We start from the raw sequence: 27,047 nt of genomic DNA, 5'->3' as shown, positions 1-27,047 counted from the left end.
CTCAGGTCATGATCTCAGGGTCCTGGGATAGAGTCCCATATCGGGCTCTCCACTTGGCAGGGAGCTTGCTTCCCTCTCTCTCTCTCTGCCTGCCTCTCTGCCTACTTGTGATCTTTCTCTGTGATCTTTCTCTGTCAAATCTTTTTTTTTTTTAAGATTTTATTTATTTATCAGAGGGGGGGGGAGGAGAGAGCGAGCACAGGCAGACAGAATGGCAGGCAGAGGCAGAAGGAGAAGCAGGCTCCCGGCAGAGCAAGGAGCCCGATGTGGGACTCGATCCCAGGAGGCTGGGATCATGACCTGAGCCGAAGGCAGCCGCCCAACCAACTGAGCCACCCAGGCATCCCAAATAAAATCTTTAAAATATATATATTAAAAAAAAAAAGACTTCTCCTGTGTTTTCTTGCTGACCAAAGCTCTACTAGGATTTCCTACATGTTCATAAACTAAGCTTCTCTGAACTTCACCACTCTGGATATGATCAACGGAATCCCCCAATTGTGAGACTAGAGAGGACATCCAAGATTATCTGGTTCAGTCCCCAGAGGAGGAAACAAGAGAGGGCCTCGTGGAAACCTGGCTGGCCAAGCACAGACTGGAATCCCATACTCTTCCATCACAACAGATGATCTTGAGCTAAACAAGCATATAGACACTGGGCTTTCTAATGACAAAATGTACAAACTCTAGGTGCTCAGCCAGCATCCCCCAAGTGGGAGATCATGGGCAGCCTCTTGGAACACACCACAGAGCCTGGGCTGCCGAGTGGCTCTTGGCCGTGGGCCTGAACCTGCTCACATGCCCTAGCTCCTGGATGTGGGGGCAGACCCTGGCTGCAGTAAAGCCAGATGGGGTAGAGCAGTGGCTTCTTGGGGGTGGGATCCAGTGCTTTGAGAGGCTGGTGGAGATGAAGATGCTGCAGGCACCAGAGTCCTTGCCAAGCACTACCAGGACCTGCAGAGGAAGCCCTTCTACCCAGCCCCCATCACCTACATAAGCTCTGGCCAGGGGCAGCCATGGCCTGGGAAGGTCCCAGTGTGGTCTACTTCTCAAGGGCCATGTTAGGACTAGACCACACTGACTCTGCTGAGGCTGTCCATGGCATCATCAGGAGGGACTTCAGCATCCACATTAGCAAGAAGCTCATCTGTGCCAGTGACTCCATGGAGGAGGCCCAGAGGGAGATCCAGCCGTGGTTCCGGGGCAGTGAGCTGGATTAAGCAGGGCCATCAGGCCAGTGTCCACCCAGCCTGAGCACTCAGGCGGACCTCAGCCACGCCAGCAGCCACCCAGGATCAACCCTCTCTGTGGACAAGAACTTCAGCTCACCTCCATGGTCTGCCCCTCTGTCCCAAACCATCTCCCTGTCCACCTTCTCCCCACCCCAGCCCAGGGGGACTGAGCAACCAAACTTTATGTGCCTTTTAGTATCCTAAGCCAGCAAGAAATTGAACCAAATCCTTTCTGGATCAAAGTACCAGACAACATTTGGGGTATCTCCAAAAAGGTATAGTGTGACCTCTGTTGTCCCAGAGTGCGGGTGGAGGGGGGTGGCTAAAATTCACTGGGTTGTGCATGGCGATGCATCGCTTATTACAATTTCTGCCATCTCCAAGGCAGAGATAAAGAAGGACTTCGTGCAAATTTGGAAGAGTTTGAGAGTGGAAATAAAGCGTATCTTCTCACGCACTTTAATTAATTAGTGCTGCCTGGGTGGCTGAGTCCGTTAAACATCTGCCTTCGGCTCAGGTCATGATTCCGGGGTCCTGGGATGGAGCCCCGCATCAGGCTCCCTGCTCAGTGGAGAGCCTGCTTCTCCCTCTCCCTCTCTCCCTCCCCAGTCCCATTCATTCTCTCTTTCTTTCACACATGCGCACACGTCCACTCTTTCTCAAATAAATAAAATCTTTAAAAATTACCTAATTGATTAAATGTAACTAAATTTAATCAATAAAAATTAAAATAAAATGTACACACCGTACTGTGAAAGATGTAGGATTAGCCCAGTGGTGGGCTCCGTCTGGGGTGGGGGGAGGGTGCAGGCGTGCAGGATTTCTCATTCATCACTCACCCTGAGATCAGCATCACCTTTTCCGGCCTCTGCTTTCACCACAGAGGCTATTTCAGTCCAAGTTTCCAGCTGTTCTTGCCTCCTCACCAAGATAAAGGTTACTGCAGAAGTCTCTTAGTAAGGGACCAAAAAAGCCAAAGAGATTCTGAGTAACCGTCAGGTGCACGCAGGGGCCCTAGCATGGAGCTGTTGGGACAGGAGGGCAGTGTCCCCCCCCACCGGCTAAAACTAGAATGGTATGAGGTTTCTCTGAGCCATTCTAGAAGGACAAATGGCTCGCCTGCTTTCCCTTTCACCTTTCCTCAGACCCTCAGCCTCACCTGCCCCCACTCCTTCCCTCACAGAGCTCAGTGACATGAAAAACACAGACCCATAAACTCTTCCTCTCAGCACTGAACCAGGTGGCAAAACAGGAAGCATCTTCTTGTTAAGACAAGCCCATTGTGTTCTCTGTGCACGCGTGTCCTCGCAAGCGGCAGGAAACCGCCACCGGGCCATGGCAACAGGTGTCTGGGTGACCTGAGGCCTCGTGCTAGTCTGTGCCCGTCCCTCCTTCCCTTATCCTCCTCCTGGAGAGCTACCTCCTTCCGCCCGCCGCCTGACAGCTCCTCACCTCACCCTGTTGCTCCTTTCCTTTGTAGTGGCCCAAGACCTTCAAAGGCCCTATGCCCTAAAAAAATGACAGCCTCTCTCCAAATAGAATTCTTAACACTGGAGCAACCAACAGGAAATATACACATATCCTGGAATTAAGAGAGCTTCTTCTTTAGAGGTTCAAATTACAAAATTCTAGGTAAGTTCAAAGCAGAACCTTTCTCAAATTTAGGGCATCCTTATCTGGCTGGAACCCGAAATCAATACCAAGCCCACTACCCTGGACTTTCACATGGGAATAGATTGTTCCCAAGTAAAATAAAACAGGGATTGGAGGTGGAGGGAGGAATAAGTGGTACCATCTTGGACTTGATCTATGTGCCCAGAGGGACAGGAAGCTGTAGGACCCTTGGGGTAGAGCCAAGAAATGGGTACTTTGACAAGGGATCCAGCTGCAATTAAGGCAGGACTGAGTTTCTGCTAATCTGGCTCCCTCCAGGGGACTCCGGGTGTGCTTCCTTCTGCTAGATCTCTCCAGATCTCACCTTGCAGAGATCTCTGTTCTTTCCTATGGTAGCAGGGAGGGTGAGTTTACGGTAGGGTATTTTATTGCTTTTTTTTTTTTTTTTTACATTTTCTTCTAGTCTTACTGAGGTAGAATGGACATACAGCCCTGTATTAAGTTCAAGGTACACAGCATCATGACTTGATTGCTGCATTTATTAGAAATGTGAAATGATTATCACAATTAGTTCACATGTCATCTTGTAGATACAAGAATTTTTTTTCTGGTGATAAGAACTCTTAAGATTCATTCTCTAAGGGACTTTCAAATATACTATCCATCAGTTTCACTTACAGTGACCTTGTCTCCTGCCACACTCCTGCTCAGTCTTCTCTGCCCCTGTGCTCTTCCAACCTTATTTTGTGGTCTGATGTCTCAGCTCATGCCCAAGCTTGACAAAGATAAGTGTGCTTTTATCAATGTTTTTGAGAGATTTCAGCCAGGAGAGAGGGCAATCCAGACTTTTTAATACTATTTCAGACACGCCTTTGGTTTTTTAAATTTCTTCTGGATTCTGTCTTCAGTCAACATCATCCATTCTGCATGTCTTATTTAATATACATGATAAGACCAGTTCATCAAACAGAGGCCTTTAGAAGCTTATTTTGAAAAATCAGTATTTATCCAGTTTGTTGACAGAATTTACATATGAACCCTGTTTGTCTTGAGAAGACCGGATGGGTCACATCAGTAAATAGTACATCGCTCTTTACAAATTCTAGCAGCCTAGGTTCTTAGTTGAGAAACACAACCTTAGCCAATTGATTCAGAAAAAGGAGTTCATTAAAAGGATACGAGGTGGGTCCAAGAACTGGTAAGAAACAGTAAGACCATGTTCAGGGCTTTCCAAACAGAAACAGTTCAGCTACGTTATTCTTTACCCTCTAGGCCAGCAAGTCATCAGTGGGTGGTTGAACTGAATAACTAGGAAGGTTTCTTCCAGATCTTCTTCCCTGCTTCTTCTCAGAAACCTCCGTTCATGGGTAGGACTTCCCCCAAAAGCAGAGCGCACATTCTCAGAGAAGGGGACAAGGTGCAGGAAGCCTTGTCTGAGGGCATCTTTTCCAAGCAAGAAGGGGACAGCCATGGCCTGAGTCCTTTGGGTCATGCCTAGTGTCAGCCTGGTATGATGGGAAAAGCCCATTAGCTTGGAGTCAAAGGTCAAGTCACTTCTTCTCTTCGAACTCTCAGTTTCCTCAATCAGAAAACTGAAACCCAGCTAACAGAGCAACCATGAAGGTTACATGGATATGATCTAAGAATGGGCTTAGGAATATGGAAGCCCTATACAAATGTGGAGGCTTACTATTTTCCATTAGTTGGCATGCTCTGTGGTCATTAGTTGGCCATGGCTTATTGGGCCTTCAAGTCCTAGCACTTGACCCAATATCTGGCAGAGCAGGAGCTCAGTAAACAGATGTTGAGTGAGTGGATGGACAGACAAATGGACAAGCAGACGAGCGGGGAACAGTCAATTCTGGGAAATGCTTCGGACACCATATGTTGACACATCACAACGGCAAAGAGAGATTCGCTCTGAAGACATAGCAAAAGCAAAAAATGTCTCATGTGCCAAACACAACCTCCCACTGCTTGGATAACAGGCCAGAAATTGGACCCACAGGCTACATCTGCCCGGCAAGTAGGCCAAGTTCAACAATGGGGCTCTCCCAGTATCCTGAACTCCTGAACAGAGTAATTCTGAGAAAGTAAGTGACTTGTTTAAGGTCGCCGGGCAGCACTTCTGGCCCCGCACTTTCTCCTGACAGCTTGGTACTATCCTCCACTCTTACCCGGGTTGCTCCTACTGCTCCGAGATGACACTTTTTCTCATGGCCTCCCCTACCTGCTCCATCTTGGGCTTGCATCTTGGGCTTGCACCCCCCCACCCCCCACATTGTACTATATTCCGTCTTCCATTACTTGTTTAAATATTATGAAATGTTTACTACATGAAGGTATAAATAACAATACTGTGATCTTGCTGCATACCTCTCTATTTGCATCCTTTTCCCTTCCCATGTTGAGTTGACTGTATACCTTCTCATGCATGTTTTTATACTTTTAGTGCTTATACTTTTATCTTTTTTTTAAGATTTTATTTATTTATTTGAGAGAGAGACAGTGAGAGAGAACATGAGTGAGGAGAAGGTCAGAGGGAGAAGCAGACTCCCCATGGAGCTGGGAGCCCGATGTGGGACTCGATCCCGGGACTCCAGGATCATGACCTGAGCCAAAGGCAGTCGTCCAACCAACTGAGCCACCCAGGTGCCCAGTGCTTATACTTTTAAACTGCCTCTTTATTTCTCCATCTTCCCCACTGTAATGGAATAAATGTTTGTGTCCCTCCAAAATCTGTATGTTGAAATCCTAACCCCCCAGGGTGGAAACATTTGGAGTTGGAGCCTCTAAAGGCCGTCATTAAGGTTAAATAAGGTCAAAAGAGAGGGGCTCTGATCCAATAGGATCAATATCCTTATAAGAAGAGATATCAGAGGCCTCTCTCTCTCTCACCTCCTCTCTCCTCACCCCTTTGCACGAACTGAGAAAAGGCCAGGTGAGGGCATAGCAAGAAGTTAGCCATCTACAACCCAGGAAGAGAGCCTGACCCTGGGTGTGTTGGACCCTGATCTGCAACTTCCAGCCTCCAAAAGTGTGATAAATACATTTCTGTTGTTTAAGCCACCCAATCTATGGTATGTTGTCAGCCTGAGCTGACTAACATACCTACTATGCCCCAAGTGAGCTAGGAAAGCCCAGAGACCATGGGTGTCATCCTTGTATTTGTAGAGTCCAGAGCCCTGCCTGACACATGAGTGCCTATCAGATACATTTGTAAAATAAATCAATGAAGTCACTGCAGAACCAAAACAGATGTCCTGGGGCCTATTCCCTGGGAGCAAAGTGTTCTCTGCTCTGCCATAATACGGGTCCTATTCAAACTGCTGCTGAGACCAGCAGCGTCTACAGTCAACTCTCACCAAAGTCAATTTAAAAGGAAGAAAGGGGATCCCAAGAAAGAGGTGGAGGGAGGGTTGCCATCTCAGGAAAGTCACTTTATTAATTAATTAAATGTTTGTTAGGCACCTGCTTATCAGGTATTTGGTGTCGAACAGCCTCCATTTGTGTAAGGTGATCAGTCTTTAAAAGATCAAAGACCTAATGGTCCAAAGATGCTCTGGATATAAGCAAACCCAGTGCAACTGCTTCTCTTATGGCCATGTCCTTTGTACAGACACTTTGAAGTACACATGGCAGTCGCAATGGAGAACATAGACTCGAAGGGCTCACTTCACTCATAAGACTAAGTACATCCTTGGCACAGCTTCAACACAATAGAGCCCACTCTCATGAGCCCCTGAGCATCAGTAAGGGGAGTCCCTGTGTTGACTTTTAAGATTCTCCAAAAGGAAAAATGGTGGGGAGGCACCTGGGTGGCTCAGTCAGTTAAGCGTCTGACTCTTGATTTCGGCTCAGGTCATGATCTCAGGGTCGTGAGATCGAGCCCGGAATCAGGCTCCGTGCTCAGCAGAGAGTCTGCTGGAGACTCTCTCTCTCCCTCTGCTCCTCCCCCTCTCTCCACCTCTCCCTTGCTCTCAAATAAATAAATAAATCTTTTTAAAAAATTATTCTCCAGAAGGAAAGAGGCAGCAGTCTCAAGAGGCTGGCTTCAAGTCTCTTGCTAGACATATAACACACACTCCATAACAAGTGGGATGGGGCAGAACCTTCTACGAGAGAGGACATCACCCAGAGGACCCATTCTTGAACTATTACTGAACTATACCAAACTACATAAAAAATTTTCTCTCTTTTTCTTTTTTTCTTTTTCTTTCTTTCTTTCTTTATTTTTCTATCATCACTGCATTGCTAGAGACAACACAAAGCACAATTTTGTGTTCACAGAGCATAAAGTCCACTCCAGAATAGAAAATAGTTCACATGCCAATTTGGGTGTCCCCAGAGTAAAGTGCTATGGAAGTTCAGAGAAGAAAGGGCAGTAGAAGTGGGCCATCCTGGGCCTCCATGGATGGGATGGGATGTAGAAAGTCATCCTGGGTTCCTCCTGTACCATACCTCCCATAAAGAATTCGTTCACAGTGGAGTCACTGACTGCGTGCCACTGTGAAGAAGGAAAGCTCACAATCAGTGTTGAAAAATACTAGGGAATCCCCATGGTCTTGCTCAGAGACCAGCTAGGAAACTGAAACTGAAGGTTCCCAGGCAACAGCATACAATGTCCATATAACCAGAGTTGAAGGTTCAGGCAGGAAAGTGGGAGGAAGAAAAGGATCTGAAGGGAGCACCACCACTTAGCATCAGGCAGAAGCTGCTAAGGAGACCAGAATCAGTAGCCCCTTATCCCTCTACCCCAACAACATGCTGCTTCTGCCACAAAATTCTCCCATTCTTCCCAGTATATTTGTGGACCTTCTATGGGGGCCTGCACCAACTAGAGAACCAAAGAAAATTCCTGAGGATAACAAGAACTATTCTGAAAAGAGATTCTGGACTGTATGTGGTCCAATTCCATGATTCTCAGAAGGGCGGCCAAGAACCAGAGAGAGGAAGTGACTTGCCCAAAGTCATAGAGTGAGTTATAGCCGAGGCAAGGCTGGAGCACAGGTCTTCTACCTCTAAGTTTATTTTTTCTTAGAGGCATCTGGTACATGGAAAAGGGCTGCAGGAGGAAGCTTCTAGAAGAATTCCAAACTGAAGTTGTCCTGCCCTTCCTTACCAACACCTTGACCAGATATAAACCCTGAGAGTCCGTTCCACCTAGTTCAAGAGATTTCCTATATCCCTAAAAGCAAATGGGCTCCAAATGACAGTGATGAAAGTAGTCAAAATCTTTGGGCTGAAAGGAAGGTCCAGTGAGGGCTTCTCATGCTTCCATTTGGGGAATTTGGGTTAACACAAATGGTTGACCCATAAGCAGGATGTCACAAGAAAGCCCTACACTTCAATCACAAGAAAGCCCTACGCTATGCCAAAACTTAGGTGTCTGCTAGGCAGCCCAGCCTCCCCCTTTACTCTTGAGAAAACCAAGGCCCAGAGAAGGGAAGCAACTTGCCCAAGATCATACAGGGAGCTAAGCTCACTGCACTACACCCCAACAGAATGTCCATCATCTGGGGAGAAGAAACCATATTCTATCTCCTTGTCCATCTGCCTTCCTGCCCTGTGCAATCTGGGATTTCGTTCCCTTATTTTAGGTAAAGCATCATGTCATGTTTGGTCTTGGTCCTAACTGTAGAGAATGAGGGTATAATTTAACCTTAATTTCTTCTGCACCTTAAATTCTTTGGGAACTGGAATCACCTTGTATCAGTCAGGGCTGAAGAAAACAAGAGTCACTCTAGATATTTGAAACAAAATCAATTCAATTCAATTAGGGAACCAGTTATCCAGGTGATGGAAGAGCTGAGAAATCAAACAGCACATGGTGAGGCCACCCAGAGATTAATAACAGCAGGAAGTTGCCAGTATCCCCAGAGCTGGAGGGACATATGGAGAAAGCAGTATTACCAGGGCCCAGAAACTAGGGCAGGAGCTAGAGCCCAGATGCTGGCCCCACAGAGGCTGGGGCTGGCTGATGGACTCTAGAATCACAGACAGGGAGCCACTGCTGAGGATGCCTCCAAGAGCAGAGAAGGAAACATGCTAGGGATGGAAAAAGCTAGACCATGCAAACAACAAAGAGGAGTTTGAAAGGCTATACTAATATCAGACAAAATAGACTTTAAGACAAAAATTGATTATAGGGACAAATAACATTTTATAATGATAAAAGGGTCAGTTCATCAAGAAGAAATAAACATATATGCTCCTAAAAAAGAAAGCCCAGGGGCGCCTGGGTGGCTCAGTGGGTTAAGCCGCTGCCTTCAGCTCAGGTCATGATCTCAGGGTCCTGGGATCTAGTCCCGCATCGGGCTCTCTGCTCGGCAGGGAGCCTGCTTCCCTCTCTCTCTCTCTCTCTGCCAGCCTCTCTACCTACCTGTGATCTCTCTCTGTCAAATAAATAAAATATAATCTTTAAAAAAAAAAAAAAAAAGCCCAAAGACACATGGAGCAAACACTGACAGTACTGAAGGGAGAAATACACAATTCAACAATCCTGGTTGGAGACTTCAATATCCTAATTTCAATAGTGGACATAACAACACGGCAGTCAATCAATAAGGAAACAGAAAATTTGAACAACATTATAAATGAAGTGGACCTGACAGATACTATAGACTACTTCCCCCAACAAGAAGAGAATACATATTCTTCTGAGGTGCACATAGAACATTCTCCAAGACAGACCTCATGTTAGGATATGAAATGAATCTCAGGAAATGTAAAAGAATTGAAATCATATAAAGTATAGTCTCTGACCACAGTCAATAACAGAAGGAAATTTTAAGAACCCACAGATACATGGAAATTAAAGAGCATACTCTTAAATAATCAATGGGCCTAAGATCTCACAAGGAAAATTAGAAAATACTTTGAGATTAATGAAAATGAAAACACAGGGGAACCTGGGTGGCTCAATGGATTGAGCCTCTGCCTTCGGCTTGGGTCATGATCTCAAGTCCTGGGATCCAGCACCACATCGGGCTCTCTGCTCTTTGGGGAGCCTGCTTTCCCCTCTCTGCCTGCCTCTCTGCCTACTTGTGGTCTCTCTCTCTCTCTCTCTCTCTGTCAAATAAATAAATAAAAAATCTTAAAAAAAGAAAATGAGAACACAACATATCAACACCTACGGGTTGTAGCTAAGTGCGTACTTGGAAATTTATAGCTATAAATGCCTATATTGGGGAAAAAAAAGAAGAAAGATCTCATATAAAGAACCTAAACTTTCATCTTAAGAAATCAGAAAAAAAAAAGACTAAACTAAACCTGAATCAAGCAGAAGGAAAGAAATAATAAAGACAAGAATGGAACCAAATGAAATAGAGAATAGGGAAAAGTAAGGAAAACCAATAAAACCAAAAATTAGTATGTTGAAAAGATTTTCAAAATTGACAGATCTTTAATTACACTTATACTGATACTCCAACTACACAAAGATGTCACAAGAAAATAAAACTACAGGGGCACCTGAGTGGCTCAGTCAGTTAAGCACTGCCTTTGGCTCAGGTCATCTTCCCAGGGTCCTAGGATCAAGCTTTCCTGCTCAGCAGGGAGTCTGCTTCTCCCTCCGTCCCTCCCCACACTCATGCACTCTCTCTCTCTCTCTCTCTCTCTCTTTCTCTCAAACAAAATCTTTTTTAAAAAGTTTAAAAAAAAAGAAAACTACAATTATTGCTTATAAATATAGAGGCAAAATCCTCAACAAAATATTAACACCCCAATCCAGCAATATATACAGAAAGATTATACACCATGACCCAGTGATTTACCCCAGGAATTCAAGGTTGGCTCAAGATACAAAAACTAATCTATGTATTTTCTATATTTATTAGAACAAAGGACAAAAAAACTAAAGTGGACACAGAAAAAGCATTTAACAAACTCCAACATTTGGGGAATAGAAGGGAAGATGATACCAGAAATGAACTCAAAAAAATAGATCAGAGCTAAATGTCAAAACTAGAAGTATTAAACTCTCAGAAGAAAACTTAAGAATTAATTAAAGCTTCTTGAACTTGAATTAGGCAATGGATTTTTAGATAGAATGCCAAAAGCGCAAGTGACAAAAGAAAATAAATGAATTGGGCTCTAAGTTTTTAAAGCTGTTTGCTTTAAAGTGAGAGAACACCATCAAGAAGGTGAAAAGATAGTCCACAGAATGGAGGAAAATATTTACAAGTACTGTATTTGATAAAGGACTTATATCTAGAATAAATAAGGAACTCTTAAAAACTCACAATAAAAAAAAAAACAATTTTAAAGTGGGCAAATTATTTATTTATTTATTTTTAAAGATTTTATTTATTTTTATCATTTGAGAGAGAGAGAGTGAAAGAGAGAGAGCATGAGTGGGGTGAAGGGCAGAGGGAGAAGCAGACTCTCTGCTGAGCAGGTGGCCCAACTCAGGACTTGATCTTGGGACTCCAGGATCATGACCTGAGCAGAAGGCAGATGCTTAACCGACTGAGCCACCCAGGCATCCTGGGAAAATGACTTAAATAGATGTTTCTTCAAAGAATATATAGCAATGGTCAATAAGCACATGAAAATGTGCTCAACGTCATTATGGTAATGCAAATCAAACCACAATGAGATACCACCTCATAACCACCAGAAGACTAGAATCAAAAAGACAATAACAGGTTTTTTCAAGGATCCTTCATATATTGAACCATGTTATATATTGTGTATGAGAATATAAAATCATGAGGCCACTTTGGGAAATAGCTTGACAGTTCTTCAAAATGTTAAACATTCAAAATGTTAAACTGAGATGGCTCAGTCAGTTAAGCATCTAACTCTTAATTTTGTCTCAGGTCATGATCTCAGGGGTCATGAGATAAAGCCCTATGCCAGGCTCTGTGCTCAGTGTGAAGTCTGCTTGAGATTTTCTCTCTCCCTCTACCATTGCCCCTCCCCTCCACCCTTAGGCGTGCTCTCTCTCATAAATAAATAAATAAATAGATAAATAAATCATAAAACCATTAAACATGGAATTACCATATGATCCGACAATTCCACTCCTAGGTATGTACCCAAGAGAAATAAAAACATTTGTCCACACAAAAATTTGTACATGACTGTTCATAGCAGCATGATTCATAAGAGCCACAAAGTAGAAACCATCCAAATGCTGAACGGATAACAGATAAACCAACTGCGGTATATCCATACAATGGAATATTACTGGGCCATGAAAAGCAATGAGAATATGAGATGTGGATTAACCTATAACAAGGATGAACCTTTAAAACATGATGCTAAGTGAAAGAAGCCAGACATAAAGGCCATATATATAAATCTATTGATGTGAAGTGTCTACAAAAGGCAAATCAATAGAGATAGAAAGATTGGTGGTGGCAACCAGAGCCTGGGGACAGGGTTGGAGGGGAGATGGAGAGTCATTGCTAACAAATGGGAAGAGGTAATTTAAAAATCTTCTAAAATTGATGGTGGTAATGTTTGCACAACTCTGTGAATATACAAAACCATTGACTGATACACTTTAAAAAGGTGAATTATATATACGTAAATGTGAGTTTTATCTCAATAAAGCTGTCCGAAACATTCTGACATCCTCCTTCTCCTCTACCTTCCATCATCTGTCAGTTCCTCCCACTAGCCAATTCTATCTGAGAAGCTGGAGGACAAAGTGGTTTGGGAAATGTAGTTTTCTGTGACACTGAATCCCTCGTTCACCTCTGATGCCCTAGCCCTGGGTATTCAGGCTCAAACATGTGTCCAATCAATAACTGGCCCAAATTCTCCTGCCTTGGGTTGGGATCCTTAACTGCTGGGCTACACAGGGGGCTTTTTCAATATAAATAACCTGATGATTCATGATCCTATGACCAGTGAGTGGGCTGTCACTGTCACCTTGTCATACCCCTTGGTTCTAGAAGGCACCGTGGGGGCCGTGGTTGAGGTCGGATTGGAGGAAGGAGCTGGGGTAGGAGGGGCAGAGAAGAGGGTGGCTCCTCTCAGAACTTAAAAGCACTTCCTCCCCAGACAGTGGGAGCTCAAGACCCGGCACAGCCTTCCTGTGTGGTTTCAGCTGCCCAGAGAGTGTCATGGACCTGGGTGAGTGAGCCTCCCCATGTGGGAAAGAGCAGCACGGGGTCACTCTGACATCCAGCCTGACCCTGTGGAATGGAGGGGGAGGAGGGGGATGGAAAGCACAGAGGAGCCTCCCAACTAATCAGGGTCTGTCCTGGTGCGAATCAGCCACCCTGTTCTCCCGGGCACAACAGATACACCTTTCAGAGCTGGGGAAAGGGGTGACCACTGGCACCAGGAAAGACAGGGGGGAGGCGGGGGTGGTGAGGTGATGTCTTTCTAGAACAGTAAGGACTGGAAAAGGCTGCAGGGCTGGGGTTGGTGGTGATCTGGATGATCCCTGTCTTCATCTCAGCTTGGGGTGATGGGTGAGGCTCCCTGGGACCTGTTTCATCAGGGGAAAAGTCCTCAGAGGGCTCCAGGCCCTCCACTCCTCGTCCTTTGTCTGCTTTGTACCTTTCTCGCCTGCTAAGCAGGGATCAGAAGCTCCGTGCTCTTAGGAGCAAAGGGAAGGTTAGAGTATGCAGTACGGGGCAGGACGAACGCAAGCAGGCTCCACATCCCTCTGGCTCAGCTCCCGCCGCGTGCAGGTTAAAGGCTGGGTGGGCAACAGGAAACGGGACAACAGTGGGGCATTCAGCCTGGAGAAGTCATAGCCCACTTCACGTTTTCTGCCCTGGCCGATGACTCATCCCTTTAAAAAGCCTGTCCTCTGATCGAAACTTGGTCTTAATGAGAGGGATTACAAAAGAAGCTCTGAGAGGGTTGTGAGGGGTATGGGGTACGTCCAGCTCCAGACACTCCTTGTATAAATCTCGGCTATGAAGTCAGACCTGGCTGAGGCTACAGAGGCCAAGTTCCTGGATGGTTCATTCTCACCAGCAAGCGAAGCACCACGGCAGCCTCAAAGCCGCAAGAGGTTGCCTTTAAAAAGTGAAGGTTCACTGGTGCGCCTGTGCTGTCCTCACACTCCTCCCACCACACCACAGCCTCTTGCCTTTACTCTGCCTACCCCCGCCCCTGGCCTACCCAGAACCCCAGGTGGACCCAGCAATCCGCTGGAAATGGGTTAAAGTAGCCGCCTGACCTACCACTGGAATGCCTGACAGGTGGGACCAGATCCTTGCATCTCCATCTCAGAGGCTTTGGGGGGATGAGCAGAAAGTTTTTGGAATGAATGAATGAATGAATGAATGACATCAACAACTCTGAGTTGATTTCAGTTTTTAAAAATCTCTTCCGACATTCTCTCCTCCCAGCAGCCTGTTCCCCAATCCCACTCCCCAGACCCCCACCCCCCACCACTTACCACAGTCACAGAATGCAGGCCATCGCCCACTGAGGACTGGTTCCTGACTCTCTGTGGGACCTCCGTGAGGGAGACCTCTATGACCTCTGTGTGTCCCCGTGGGGTGCTGGGAAATGTTGGGAAACCTGCTTCCCTGGAGCGGGAGGGGCGCTGATTGGTAGTTCTTGCCAATTTCCTTAGTGTAAATTCTCCCGCCACAGTTGATTTCAAGTGTCAGACCAATTCAAGGCCTGAAATGACTGAACAGAGAGTCAGGGAGGGCCATGCACCCTGGCTCCACGGGCCTCTGAGAACCAACTCTGGGCCACCACTGAGGGTCTTCCCCCAGACCTGGGTTTGGGGTGCTAGCCTCACAGGCTTTGATGCGGGGAGGGAGGGCAACCTCTGGTTTGGGAGAAAGGGATGTTCTCGCCCGCTTCACTCAACCCGAGAGAGAGCCCCAACGGCCAAGCCTGAAATACTGGTAGGAAGGGAAGCCACCGAGGGAAGCTTTGCTCAGAACAGACTCGGGGCCGTTGGTGGGGCGGATGAGCCATGAATGATCTGTTTTTCTCTCCGTCTGCCCAGGAGGGAGCAAGAGGTGGGTGAAGAGGCAGAGTTTCTGTTACACAAAATGAAAACACCAAAGCTGAAGCTGGGCTGAACTGGTCTCTTTCATGATTTGAATGAGCAGCCCCAGGCACCCTCCCACCTTTGAGAGAGGAATCTTAAGACCTCAGAATTCTCCAAAAACAGAGAAAAGAAAAAATGAGCCTGTGAGAGACTTATGTGTCATAGCTTGGTCTGAAATGGCGGCAGAGGGAAGGTAAAAGAATGCTGAGCCAAAGCCTCCTGGCCTGGGAGCATGGCTGGGAAGGAGGGGAGCGCTGCAGCCTCTGGGAGCTGTTGGGAAAACCTCTCCTCTTTGGTACCTTCTTCCAGTCACTTCTCATTGATGGGGAAATTCGGTCATGACCAGTCTTGTGGGAAGAGAGTCACACAGAGGCATAAGCCACTGAGACGGGGCGGGGGACACATAGTGCTGATAGGGTCTCCGTGAGGCACGTGGGAAGCTCCAAAGAAAAGTGGTGACCATGGAACATGGGTCGGAAGAGCATTCAAGTTAGGTTTTGAAAGGCGTGTCCAAGCTCTCAAACCAGACAAGGAGGAACAAGGGAGGCGGGAGGTGGCAGGGAGAGCAGCCTCGATTTCCATCAGGGGCCAATAAAGCAAATGAGGGAAGGGACGTAAGATGGTGTACGTGGAGGGGAGCAGAGGAGGCAAGCCCCACCGAAAGTCATCCAAATGCAAATCCAATGTAGCCGAGCAGAACATCCCGGGGGCTCAGCCTGTGGACTCCCTGTCAGTCAGCTCCGACAAAAGCTAACAGAAACAAGGTAGGAGCACGTGGAAGGAGGTGTGAAGAACGTGGCCACGCCAAGGAGGAAGGTAAGAAGGGAGGCAAGAGGCACAGGAAGAACCAGTCTTCAAGATTTTGTGTGGCCTTGCTGAGGGGTTGTCCTGAAAGCAATAGGGAGCCAGCGAAGATTTTTCTTTTTCAAGTCAGGTGAGTTAAGGGATGTGGGCTGCCTTTCAGAAGGAACTCTGAAAGTCTGATGTCAGGACAGAGGTGGGGTCAGCTCTGAGATGTTAGGGGACAGGAGCAACAGAGCTAGATGACCCACAGGATGTGGGAAAGTGAGGACTCTCGTCACGCTCCATGGAGGTCTCTAGACATAGAGAACTCAAGAGAAATGTAAGGTGACACAGGTAGTGAAAGTTCCAATCAAATCTCAGAGCCATCTCTTAGCAGCTGTGTGACACCAGGCGAGTGGCTTAACCTCTCTGGGCCACTGTTTTTTGGAATAGCATGAGAATCACAAGGCATCGTTCATAGGATCTTATGAGGGAGAGATACAGAAAGACTAAGAAGCAACATAAAGATGGCTTAGGAGTGTGGTTTCTGGAAACTGGAGGATTCAAAGCCCCGCTCCATTATTAGCCAACCGTGTGACTCTGGGAAATTTGCTAATCTCCCTGTGCTTCAGTTTCCTCAGTCTTAGATGGGAATTCTGGTAGTACCTACCTACCATGATGACAGCGATCGTACATGGAACGATTTGGTGCATAGTGAGAGCTCAGTGAATTTGAATTCTATCACTGGGTAAAGAAGGTGATATCATAGGGACTGCAAGGTTCCCCTAGCTGTCCTACCTCTCTGCCTGTTGTCTGAAAGGGGAGCCCCCAGGCTTCTCACCTTCTCTCCAAATTTCCTTACCCCTTCCCGGCTTCTTCCCTCCTCCTCTCTTCTGCCTCCCCTAAAAAAGTTGTGTTGGCAGGCGAGGAATTCCAGAGAGGAAAAAGTTGGGATGGCTTTTGGGGGCAGCTAAATGGATAGCCATGATTCTCTAGGGGGTCTGGAAAATGTGGGAATGAAAATTAGGGACTTGGAAGAGCAACAAACCAGCAATCCCTCCAGCCAGACAGGAAAGCAGTTTTCCTTGCTGGGGGCTCAGGTTGGAGTTCTAGGGAATTTTCTTCTCATTATGATTATTACTAGAAACCCAAGAACTCAGAAAATACCCAACATATAAGTCATCCACGTCTCAACCCCTAAGATTCCCAACTTCAGTGGCCTCACCCAAGCTGCTGCCCAAGGCTTGTTGCTTTATGACTCTGTAACAGACAGAAATGATCTGACTCATGGCCACTGACCAGGCTCCTGCCACACACCAGAGTTCCCCTAAATTCCCATTTGGTTACCTTTCTTGAAAGCAGCCTGTTTTGTTTCTACGGATCCTTGTTCATCCACCATTTCCAATACACCTGGAATGAGAAATCATGTACACACGCACACATAACCTAGTCTCACCCCCTTTCCCCTCCCCTCCACCAAGGGCAAAGGAATGGGACAGGGCCCCCGGGGAAGGGGTTGATGGAGTGAAATAGAAACAGTTCTTACTCTTTGTATCTACCCGTTGTGACTTATCAAAACTTTGAGGTTTCTCAGTTCTCACTGACAGTCAAAGTGTGCTTTCTCTAGAGTAACGAAAGAGTTGTGCCTGTTTAAAGAAACCTCGAGCACTTCACACCAAGATGAGTCAGTGGAGAATGGGCGGTGCGTTGGACCCTGACAAAAGTGTGTTGAAGATAGAGATGTGGGCTTGAGGGAGGCCTCCCATGGTAATTCGGCGAGGAAGGGGGATGGGAGGGGAAGCTAGGACATTGCACAGTCCTCTATTCCTACCTAGGACTGCAGATACTCAGGGGCAAGCTGGGGACAATGGGACAGTGTGTGCCTGTCCTCAGAAAGAGAAGACATAGCCAGGAAGGCAGGTGCAGGAAGACAGTGAAGGGCTTGACTGCCATACTAAGCTTCAGGGCTTAACTCTGCAGGGCTGGAGGGAGAGGCCCTCAGGATTTAGGAGGCCTGGTGGGGGGTTGGCCTCAGAGCGCTGCCTTAGAAAGACGGGTCTAGCAGTAGTGTGCAATATAACTTGCTTGAGGTGGGAAAACTATGTATTAATTTTTGTGGCTTGAGGCTCTTCCTCCTTGGCCCAGGAACGGCCCCCCCAAGCCCAGAATCCCCTGCCTTCGGCACTCCACCTGGAGCGTGCAGTAAATTGGGTGTCGTGCAGAGAGATCTCCAGCAGGTGGCGCTGTAGCCAAGGACAGAGAATCCCTGGCAATCCGCTCCCTCCTGAGAAGCAGAACCCCTTGCTTTCAGGAAGAGGGTCCCCAGCTTCCAGAAGGTGCCTGAAGCGGAGTCCCAAGCATTTCCCTGTCCCTGATGAGACAGGAGGTGTGACCGGCCTGCAAGTCCTGCCTTGGCATTCATCTGTGGCGTCCTAATTACTGATTGTGCAGTGGGCCAGGCCCTGGCTGGGAGGCTGAGGGTCAGGTTCCTGGGAAGGGGCTACAAAGGTCAGAAAGCACAACTCCTGTCCTCTGGGTGCTCCCAGAGGTTAGGTGAGATAAGACTGCTACATAAATTACCCCGTGCCCTGTCCTCCCTGCTCAGCCCTCAGAGGAAATAAGTTCCCACTCCAGCCCTCACCTCAGCCACAAAGCAGAACTGAGTGGCCAAGGCCCCATCGTCTGTCGGCAGCTCACCGGGCCTGTGCTAACCTGGGGTCTCAACCCGCTGCTCAGACTCCAGAGAGCCTCCTGACTTCCAGAATGTACCCAGGTTCTGACCCTGCTCTGCGCAGGCCGGGCAGTGTCTTCCCTTTTCTCACATCTCGTGAGGCCCAGATTAGAAACAAGTTAAAGAGCAAACATACCCACACACATTTCAGTCAAGCAAAAAAAGTAGTTACCTCAGAGAATAGTCTCTGTCGTAGGACTGCGTCCCCTCAGGCCACCCCGGCGCGCTCTCCCCTGGAAGAAGGAGAAGCTGGGGCATTCATTCACTCACTCACTCACTCACTCGTTTATTCACTCATCAACCCACAGTTCCTGGATGCCTTCTTCATTCCGGGCCTGCACTGGGTGAAAGGGAAGAGGTCCCTGCTCCACCGACAGGCTGAGGGAGTAGGCCAAGGAAACCACAAGTTGGCCTTAATGAATGTCAGTTGAATGAGGGGTTGTGAGGAGCAGATGGGTCCCCGAAGCTCTCTCCTGTCCTTGAGATGCCAGGAAATAACCTCACTCCTCCACCTAGCCCCGTGGCATCAGCCTGTCTCCTCAGCTGGCCTCCCCCAGAGGACATTCGGGCTGCAGATGGTGTTGCCCACTCACCCGGATGCAGGAAAGATGCTCCCCAATGGTTACTGGCAAGGAGCAGTGCAGGACAGACACACACACACACACACACACACACACACACACACACACAGTTACCATCACCCCCACCCTCAAGGCCTTGCTTCCCACACAACCAGGGGTGGGAGGAGCCACTCAAACCCAGGAGTCAGGGTCAGGTGAAACTCAGCCTTGAGGGGCAGTGTGGGCCAGGGCGAGCTTTCCAACTCTAGAAGAAGCTCTGAAGAGCCAGGAAGGGGGTGGGGAGCAGGGGCTGCCATGCATTCTGATCCCACTAAGAGGAGGTGAGGGCCGGCAAGGCTGGGCAGCCAGCCAGGTGCTTCAAGGCACAATCTGGTTCTGATGTTCCAGGCAAACAAGGTGCCTGGGGCTTGTGAGGAAAGTTCCCAACAGGGCCCCCACCCCTCCCTGAGGCTTTCTTTCCTAACAAAGAGCTGCCCCTGCCAAGCAGTAACTTTCTCACCTTGTCTCCTGCAGGGAAACCAATGAAAAGCCTGCTGGTGGTGGCTCTCCTTGTCATTTTCCAGGTGAGATCTGCGCCCAACAAAAGCTCTATTCCCTCCCACTTACCCCTTCCCCAAGCCCACCCCTTCCCACCCCCAGAATCCTGATGGTGGAGGAGGGGGGCACTAGTTGTAAAGAAAGAGACCCAGACACAAACCCACCCACTGTTCCTTAAGCCGGTGGCTGCCCCTCTCCATCTGCTGAGTGACCTTACAAGCTACACGTGGTCTCCGAATGTCCTGGATGCCGCTTAAAATGAAAACACAGGGGAAATAAAATATCACCTTCTCCCCCACCGCACTTGCACCGTCCCCATTCAGAATACAGAAATGCGGGCTCAAAACAACGGCTGTGAGTTTCCTGGAGTCTGTGCATGTGTGTGCACAGCCGTGCGTGCAGAACTTCATACATGAGCCGAGAGAACATGTGGTCTGGAGGCCTCATTACGATCCTATTACCCCAAAGCTGTCTCCCGCCCCCGGTGTCCAGCCAAAACCTCTCCTGGAGGCCCCAGACCCTTCTATGAAATAAAGAGACCCATCTGAGCCCCACTTAGTGGGGAGGGAAGAAAGCATGGGGCCCGGGACACTGGGGGTAGGGGAGTGTATACTTTATAGGTCCCCAAACTCTGCAGGAGCCAAGTCCCCCAATTTACACTGTTCTGCTTCTCAGTCCCAGAAATGCAGACAGGAAAGCTGGCCCCACCGAGCCCTGGAGTTAGAAGAAACTGTAACTCATAATCTACTCTCTTCCATTGGTTGGGGGTGGGAGCTCTCTGGAGGGGGAGGGGGAGGCCAAGTCCAAAGCTGGAGAGGCAGGCCTTCAGAATTTGGCTTTTCCCCAAGTCTGGAGGCCAGAGGGGCAGCTTTCCAGGAGCTCCGGCCAGAGGCAGGCCCCAAGCTGGGCACTGTTCCCAAAACCCCATCCCAGAGGCCCCCCGGAGCTTGGGCCACAGCCCACAGCCTGGCCCCCTTCCCCATCACCACTCCCTCCCCTCTTTCTTCCTGCTTCAGTACTTGGGAGGGGCTGTATTGCTAGAAGGGGAGAATGAAAGATTGGGGAGGGGATGAGGGACAGCTAGGGTTCATTCTTCTCTTTACTTAGGGGAATGGGGGTGGCTCAGACGGGGCAGGATGTGGTGGGGCTGTGGGCTGCAGAGGCATCGTGCCTAGTGGCCCAGAGTCCGGAAGTAGTAAAGGGTGGAAAAAGAGGGCAGGTCATGCTGGTGGGGAGCACTCTTCACAAAGGCTGGGCATACCCCCCTTATGTCCGGGGACCCCACACTTGTAACCCTGGGACTTACCATGGGTTAAAGCTGCAGTCGTGCCCAGATGAGGGGAAAGGCGGGTGCCGCTAACTTTTCTCAAGATAGCAGTGCCCAAAGGAAAGTCTCTTGGATATTCTTTTGTCCTCGTTTTGTGACAGTGATAAATTCAGGATTTGGAAGTGAGAAAGACAAGAGACAGGATGTGGGAAAGAGACCGGGTTCCACTCCGGCTATGTGACCTTGAACGAAGTTCTCCAAAAGCCTCCCTTTCCTCATCTCTAAAGTCCCTCCAGCTCCCCAGGTGCATGAAAACCCATCACTGTGAGCTGCCCAGAGCCCAGGTCCTAGAGGAGGGGCCATGAGCTTCCCCAGGCAGCCCCGAAGCCCAGCTGCCAGCCTACAGAGGCTCAGCTGTCCCTGTGCACAGGGGTGCAGGGGCACATGCCCTCCTTCATTGATAAAATCACAGCAGGTTGCCTGATACTTCAGCTTGCCTTACAAACGGGCTTAAAAAAAAAAAAAAAAAAAAGGCCCTGAGCCGCTGAGCCCGGCTGATTGGGATCTGCCAGAAGAGACTGGGAGGAAGAGAGAGACAGAGAGGTAGGGGAAGAGAGTGGGAGCCCAGAAGGAGAGTAGGAGACAACGGAGCCCCATGCTCTTCCTGGGGATGCAGGGAGGACTCCATCGCAGCTGCGGAGGCAGTGGCCCAGCAGGGCACCCTCCACCCCATCATAGCTGTACAGTTCAGTGCCCTTGGGCACATGTTGCCGGAGCCCCAGCTGCGTGCGGGGCACCGTACCTCAGAGCCCTGGGATCCATAGAATTTTGCAAGTCACTCATCACCCAGGGTCACAGCAGCTTGCCCCAAACCAGGGTTTTGAGGCTTCTTAACAGAGTATCTGCCTTCTGGCTCCAAGCCCTCCTCAACCTGAACCCCAACATGGATTTCCCCCTCAAAAGCTGAAGTACTTTGCAGGCTCCCTGGAAAACTCTTTCTAGCAGATTCTAAAAGGAGGCTCAAGATGAAAGACACACATCCCTCCTCTTCTGGAGTTTCTAGGCGCCAGAACCGAGGTTAAGCACCTCACCCCAGCCACAGAGGGAGATTATAGTCGTTTCCATCTCACCGGTGAGGAAACTGAGGCTCAGAGATAAAAGTGTGTTTATGTGGCCCGAGGCTCATGGGACCTCAAAGCCCAGATGATTTCCAGTCCACCCTCAGGGCACATAATGCGGGGAGCCTCTCTGAGTTGGTGAGAACAGACCCTTGCTACTTACTAGAAGTGCAGAATCTCAGGTCCCAGCTTATCTAATCAGGACAAGCATTTTGACAAGATCGCCAGGTAATTCATGTGCATGTTAAATTTTGGGAAGCACCAGTTTTAAGCCTGGGAACTACCTGGGAAGTTTAGGAAAACAGATCCCAGGGCTCCGCTCCCATAGATTCCAGGTTCATAGGTCCCAGATGGGGCCCAAGAATTCGCAGGCTTTGTGGGTGATGCCCCTAATGGGGACCACTTGCTCTGGGCAATCCCGGGGCCTCAAGGTGAGCTGAGTTGAGCTGGATCCCACTTGGCTAAGCTGGATGACGTTGCCCTGTTCCCTCCCCCGCAGGTGTGCCTGTGCCAAGATGAGGTCACAGATGATTACATCGGAGACAATACCACGGTGGACTACACTCTCTATGAGTCTGTATGCTTCAAGAAAGACGTGCGGAACTTTAAAGCCTGGTTCCTGCCGCTCATGTACACCATCATTTGCTTCATGGGCCTGCTGGGCAATGGGCTGGTCGTACTGACCTACATCTATTTCAAGAGGCTCAAGACCATGACCGACACCTATCTGCTCAACCTGGCCATGGCCGACATCCTCTTCCTCCTGACCCTTCCCTTCTGGGCCTACAGTGCAGCCAAGTCCTGGATCTTTGGTGTGAACTTTTGCAAGATCATCTTCGGCATCTACAAGATAAGCTTCTTCAGCGGCATGCTGCTGCTTCTTTGCATCAGCATTGACCGCTACGTGGCCATTGTCCAGGCCGTCTCGGCCCACCGCCACCGTGCCCGGGTTCTCCTCATCAGCAAGCTGTCCTGCGTGGGCATCTGGATGCTGGCCATGGTGCTGTCCACCCCAGAGCTGCTGTATAGCGGCCTCCACAAAAGCAGCAGCGAGCAAGCCCTGCGGTGCTCCCTTGTCACCGAGCACGTGGAAGACCTGATCACCATCCAGGTGGCCCAGATGGTGGTGGGCTTTCTGATCCCTCTGGGGGCCATGAGCTTCTGCTACCTCGTCATCATCCGCACCCTGCTCCAGGCCCGCAACTTCGAGCGCAACAAGGCCATCAAGGTCATCATCGCTGTGGTCGTGGTCTTCATCGCCTTCCAGCTGCCCTACAATGGGGTGGTCCTGGCCCAGACGGTGGCCAACTTCAACATCACAGGCAGCGGCAGCTGCGAGCTCAGTAAGCAGCTCAACATTGCCTATGACGTCACCTATAGCCTGGCCTGCGTCCGCTGCTGTGTCAACCCTTTCTTGTATGCCTTCATTGGTGTCAAGTTCAGGAATGACCTCTTCAAGCTCTTCAAGGACTTGGGCTGCCTGAGCCAGGAACGGCTCCGCCAGTGGTCTTCCTGCCGCCACACCCGGCGCTCCTCCATGAGTGTGGAGGCTGAGACCACCACCACCTTCTCCCCGTAGGTGGCGCTCCACTCGGACGAGAGGGACCTCTCCCAGGGCCCCGGGACGGGCAGCAGGAGACTCGGGCTCCAAAAGCTGCAGAGGGAAAGGCAGTCCTGGCCGTGAAGCTCTGTCTCATGGGGAGAGGACGTGCAGCAGCCCGGACCCCTGGCCCTAGCTACCTCCACCCAGGTTCCAAAGCGCTGTGACCGATAAGCTGCGCCAAATCCTGTGACACTCCAAAACCAAGGCTGCTGTCCTCCAGACCAAGAATCAAGAGTGGAAGTGGGGAAACAGTCTGCACTTGGAGTGAAGGGAGAGTTGGTGACAGGTGGACTGGAGAAGGACGCACGGCAAGTCCTCTGAATGAGACTCCTTCTGACCCAGGAAGACATCCTCCCTGAGAGTCGAGGGCTGAGGCAAGGTCTTCCAGAAAACAAGGCTTTGTCTCTGGGACCTGAGATGGTGGGGAGACGTCTCGGCTTGGCAGGGAAAGGGGATGCCAGCGGGTCAAAATCTCTGCATTCCTCCCTCCGTCTCTTTCTCACTGTCATCTGAGCCACCAAGGAATGGCAGGCTCCAGACCTCCCTGAAACCACACTTGCCCAGTGCCCGCCACCTCTCCTCAGGCTGCTGCCTGCCCAGGCTCTCCTCAGGGAGGGGCATGGTGTTTCCTGCGGGCCAAGCCAGTGGCCTCTGCCCGGCCAAAACCACGCTCCCGGCCAGGACTCTGGGGCACGGATGACATGCGGCGAGCCCTTCTCGGGTGGGTCTCAGCTCTGCTCCGAAGGAGGACAGGGCAGGCAGAGAGGTTAGGGACGGGGATCGGGGGTGGGGGTGGAGGAGTGGTGACAGTATTGACTGCTGAAGGCCAGTGAGCTGCTCTTTGTTCTTAGTCATGGGGACAAAAAAAAAACGCTCCTCCTGGCCTGCTTTCAGTTCATTAAGACGGCGCAGTTTACTCACAGACAAATACAAGTTTTCCTTTGCGGAAACAACAGCTTTAAAAGAAAGGGGGGACATTTTCGGTAAATGGCAAATGGGTATGTCCCTGTTTTGCAAGCCCCCACTTCCCACCCGATCACCTCCTCTTCTCTGCCCTCCCTGGGCTTCGTTTCTGAGAGATGATCAGAGCCGTGGGGTCTGCCAAGCTATGCTCTGAGCCCCTCCTGTGACACCATCCCAGGAGGCTGAAAGAGGGAGGGGGAGGGAATGCACAGGGTGCCCAACTTGCAAATGCCCTTCCAGAACTCGTGGGAGAGGACCCAAGCCTGTGCCATCAGCAGTGACCCACAGACGTGGTATGAGCTGAACTTTGGAGAGAGCCAAGCTGTCCTTAAAACATCAACGGCTGGGAGCTCTCTGTCACCTTTAGCAACATTTACTCACTGGTCAGCTCGTCCCGTCCCTGCTCGGTCTGTAACTTAGAGCCCATAAGCCTTTGTCAGTCCCTTCAAGCTCCCCACAATGGTTCTTAGAGAAAGGGCCTCTTCCACCCCTGGGCACCCAGACTACAGCATGTTGGATTAAGGAGGCTGGGCATGGCACCCATGTGATAGGCTGCACCCTTTGCTTGCAAGCCAAGTTCATCCACGACCCACCCTACAGACCACCGTTGTAGCAATAGCCGATGTCCATTGACCCATCATGGAGGAGCAGGGATCAGGGAACAGTCACTGCCCACAACATAGATCCATGTCCCTGGGATCCCTGACGCCTCCCCGGAACCCTGACTCCTCCAAGCCAGAGAGGAGGTTAGCCCAAAGCTGTGATGCATGAGGAGGCATCTGAAGGGCCCAGCACAGTGACAGCTGGGGGCCTGGCAGGGGGTGAGAGGGAGGGTATACTCAGGTAAAGGTGATAGTATACATTTTCCAGAGAGCCCACTTGGTAATGCAGCCCATTCTCTCTGGTCTTCAGCACATGACCTTTGTCTCCTCCGTGGGCTGCACTGGGCACGACTTGTTGGCCAGCATGCCCTGGGGAAAAGGAAGCTGGCCCGGGTGCAGCCAGGGGGGGGCGGTGCTGGCCACAGCAGGGCTGAGCAGTAAAACATGCAGCTACAGATGTGTGTGCATGAGTGTGGGGTGTGGGGAGGACCCCAGAGTGCCTGTGGGGTCCCCGAGAAGAGCATGGAGCCCACTGGTATGTACGTCCTAATGAGGGTATGGGCAAGAAACCAATCCTCCGTTCCTGAAGGGAGGAATTCAAGGGCACACTCATGAGCCGGAAGCCAGGCCAACCGCACAAACATGCCATCTCGGCTTCAGATACATTTTTCTAAAATAACTGGACATCTCCGAGTATTTACAAAGACAACAGAACCCCAGCCATGTTAATTCCCCAAACTGCTCTATCTCAGCTCATAGCTGGCCTGGACCCTGCTCCCTTGCCCAGAGCTCTCCTGGGCCTACCCTGAACTTTGGGGGACCCCTAGGAAGAAGGAACAAACCCATTGGGGAGCCCCCGTGCCCCAGCACCCAAGGCTTCTCTCTCCCTTTCTATCATCTGCTTCATACAACTGCTCCCATGAACCGGTTTCATGGCCCCCATGGCCCCCCCTCCTGTCTCTTGTAGCTTTCCCATTCTCTCCATCCCCGTCTTCCCTGGCTGCACCCCCAGGGCCCACCTCTGCCCTTACAGCCAGAAGCACCACGCCTCAAGAATCATGGATTCACAGGACTGCAAGGGACCGCAGGGATCTGCTGGTCCACCCCAATCAGCCTCTAGATGGGGAAACCAAGGCCCAGAAGGAGGAACTGACTTGCTTAAAGAGACTTTGCAATATAAGAATACCGGATCAGCTGGCTTTGGGGGCCTGAGGGTCTGGCAGGATTATGGGAAGCGGATGGGAGAGAGCGGGCCTCTGAAGCCAGGCTGACTGGGAAGCTCATCTCTGTTGCTTCCCAGCTGTGTGACCTTCAGCTGTTGCTCAACTGCTCTGAGGCTCAGATTTCTCAACTGCAAGATGGAGAGGATTTGGCAAACACGTCGCACGGCGCCTGGAATGTGGAACGTGGTGATGAGGAGCAGGGGTTCTGCGGCCAGACTGCCTGGTTTGAATCTCAGCTAAGCTCTTCGGGCTCCTTACTTAGTCTGTGTTTCGGTTTCCTAGTCTGTATGATGGGGAAAATCATAGCACCTACCTCCTAGGACTGTTGTGAGGAGCAAATAAATTCACAGATGTCAGATGCTTGGAAATCCTTCTGGAAGTGTTGTTGATCATCATTAAGAAATGTTTAATACATGGTAGTTAAAAAAAAAAAAAAAGTTTCCACAAGTTTCCACCAGGAAACCAAATTCAATTCCTTAGCCCCATTTCCATCCCCTCACAACTTATAAATCAAGCTGGAGGACAGCCTGAAGATGAGTCAGTCTGTCCTTCCCACCAACTGGACGGGTACGCCAACTGAGGCTCAGAGAGCTAAATTACTCACCTGAGGTTTCTTAGGAGCTCTTGGCTGCGCTAGAACTTGAGCCCAGACTCCCGAGCTCCAGCCAGAGGTCTTCCTGCAGATCTCCTGCGCTCCCCTGCGTTCCCCTACACATCCACCCCAGCCTACGCCATCCATGTCCCAGATCATGCAGCTCTGCTCTGGCAAGCACTGTCCCTCCTGTCCTGTGGCCAGGCCCTTAAGGAGCA

General features: G+C 49.7%; 1 protein-coding gene across 1 annotated transcript; it reads left to right on the top strand.

Moving 5' to 3' along the window:
* Positions 1 to 12,798: 12,798 nt before the first annotated feature.
* On the top strand, positions 12,799 to 26,605 carry CCR7 (C-C motif chemokine receptor 7). The gene is made up of 3 exons (XM_082707723.1): positions 12,799 to 12,932; positions 19,438 to 19,487; positions 22,346 to 26,605. The coding sequence occupies exons 1-3, from the start codon at positions 12,923 to 12,925 to the stop codon at positions 23,423 to 23,425; spliced, it is 1,140 nt and encodes a 379-aa protein (XP_082563849.1). The 5' UTR covers positions 12,799 to 12,922; the 3' UTR covers positions 23,426 to 26,605.
* The last annotated feature ends 442 nt before the right edge of the window (positions 26,606 to 27,047 follow it).

The sequence above is a fragment of the Mustela nivalis genome (genome assembly GCF_964662115.1).
Source record: "Mustela nivalis genome assembly, chromosome: 17".
Taxonomy (NCBI): domain Eukaryota; kingdom Metazoa; phylum Chordata; class Mammalia; order Carnivora; family Mustelidae; genus Mustela; species Mustela nivalis.
Note: the sequence above shows the minus strand (reverse complement) of the source record. Positions and strands in the feature narration are given on the sequence as shown.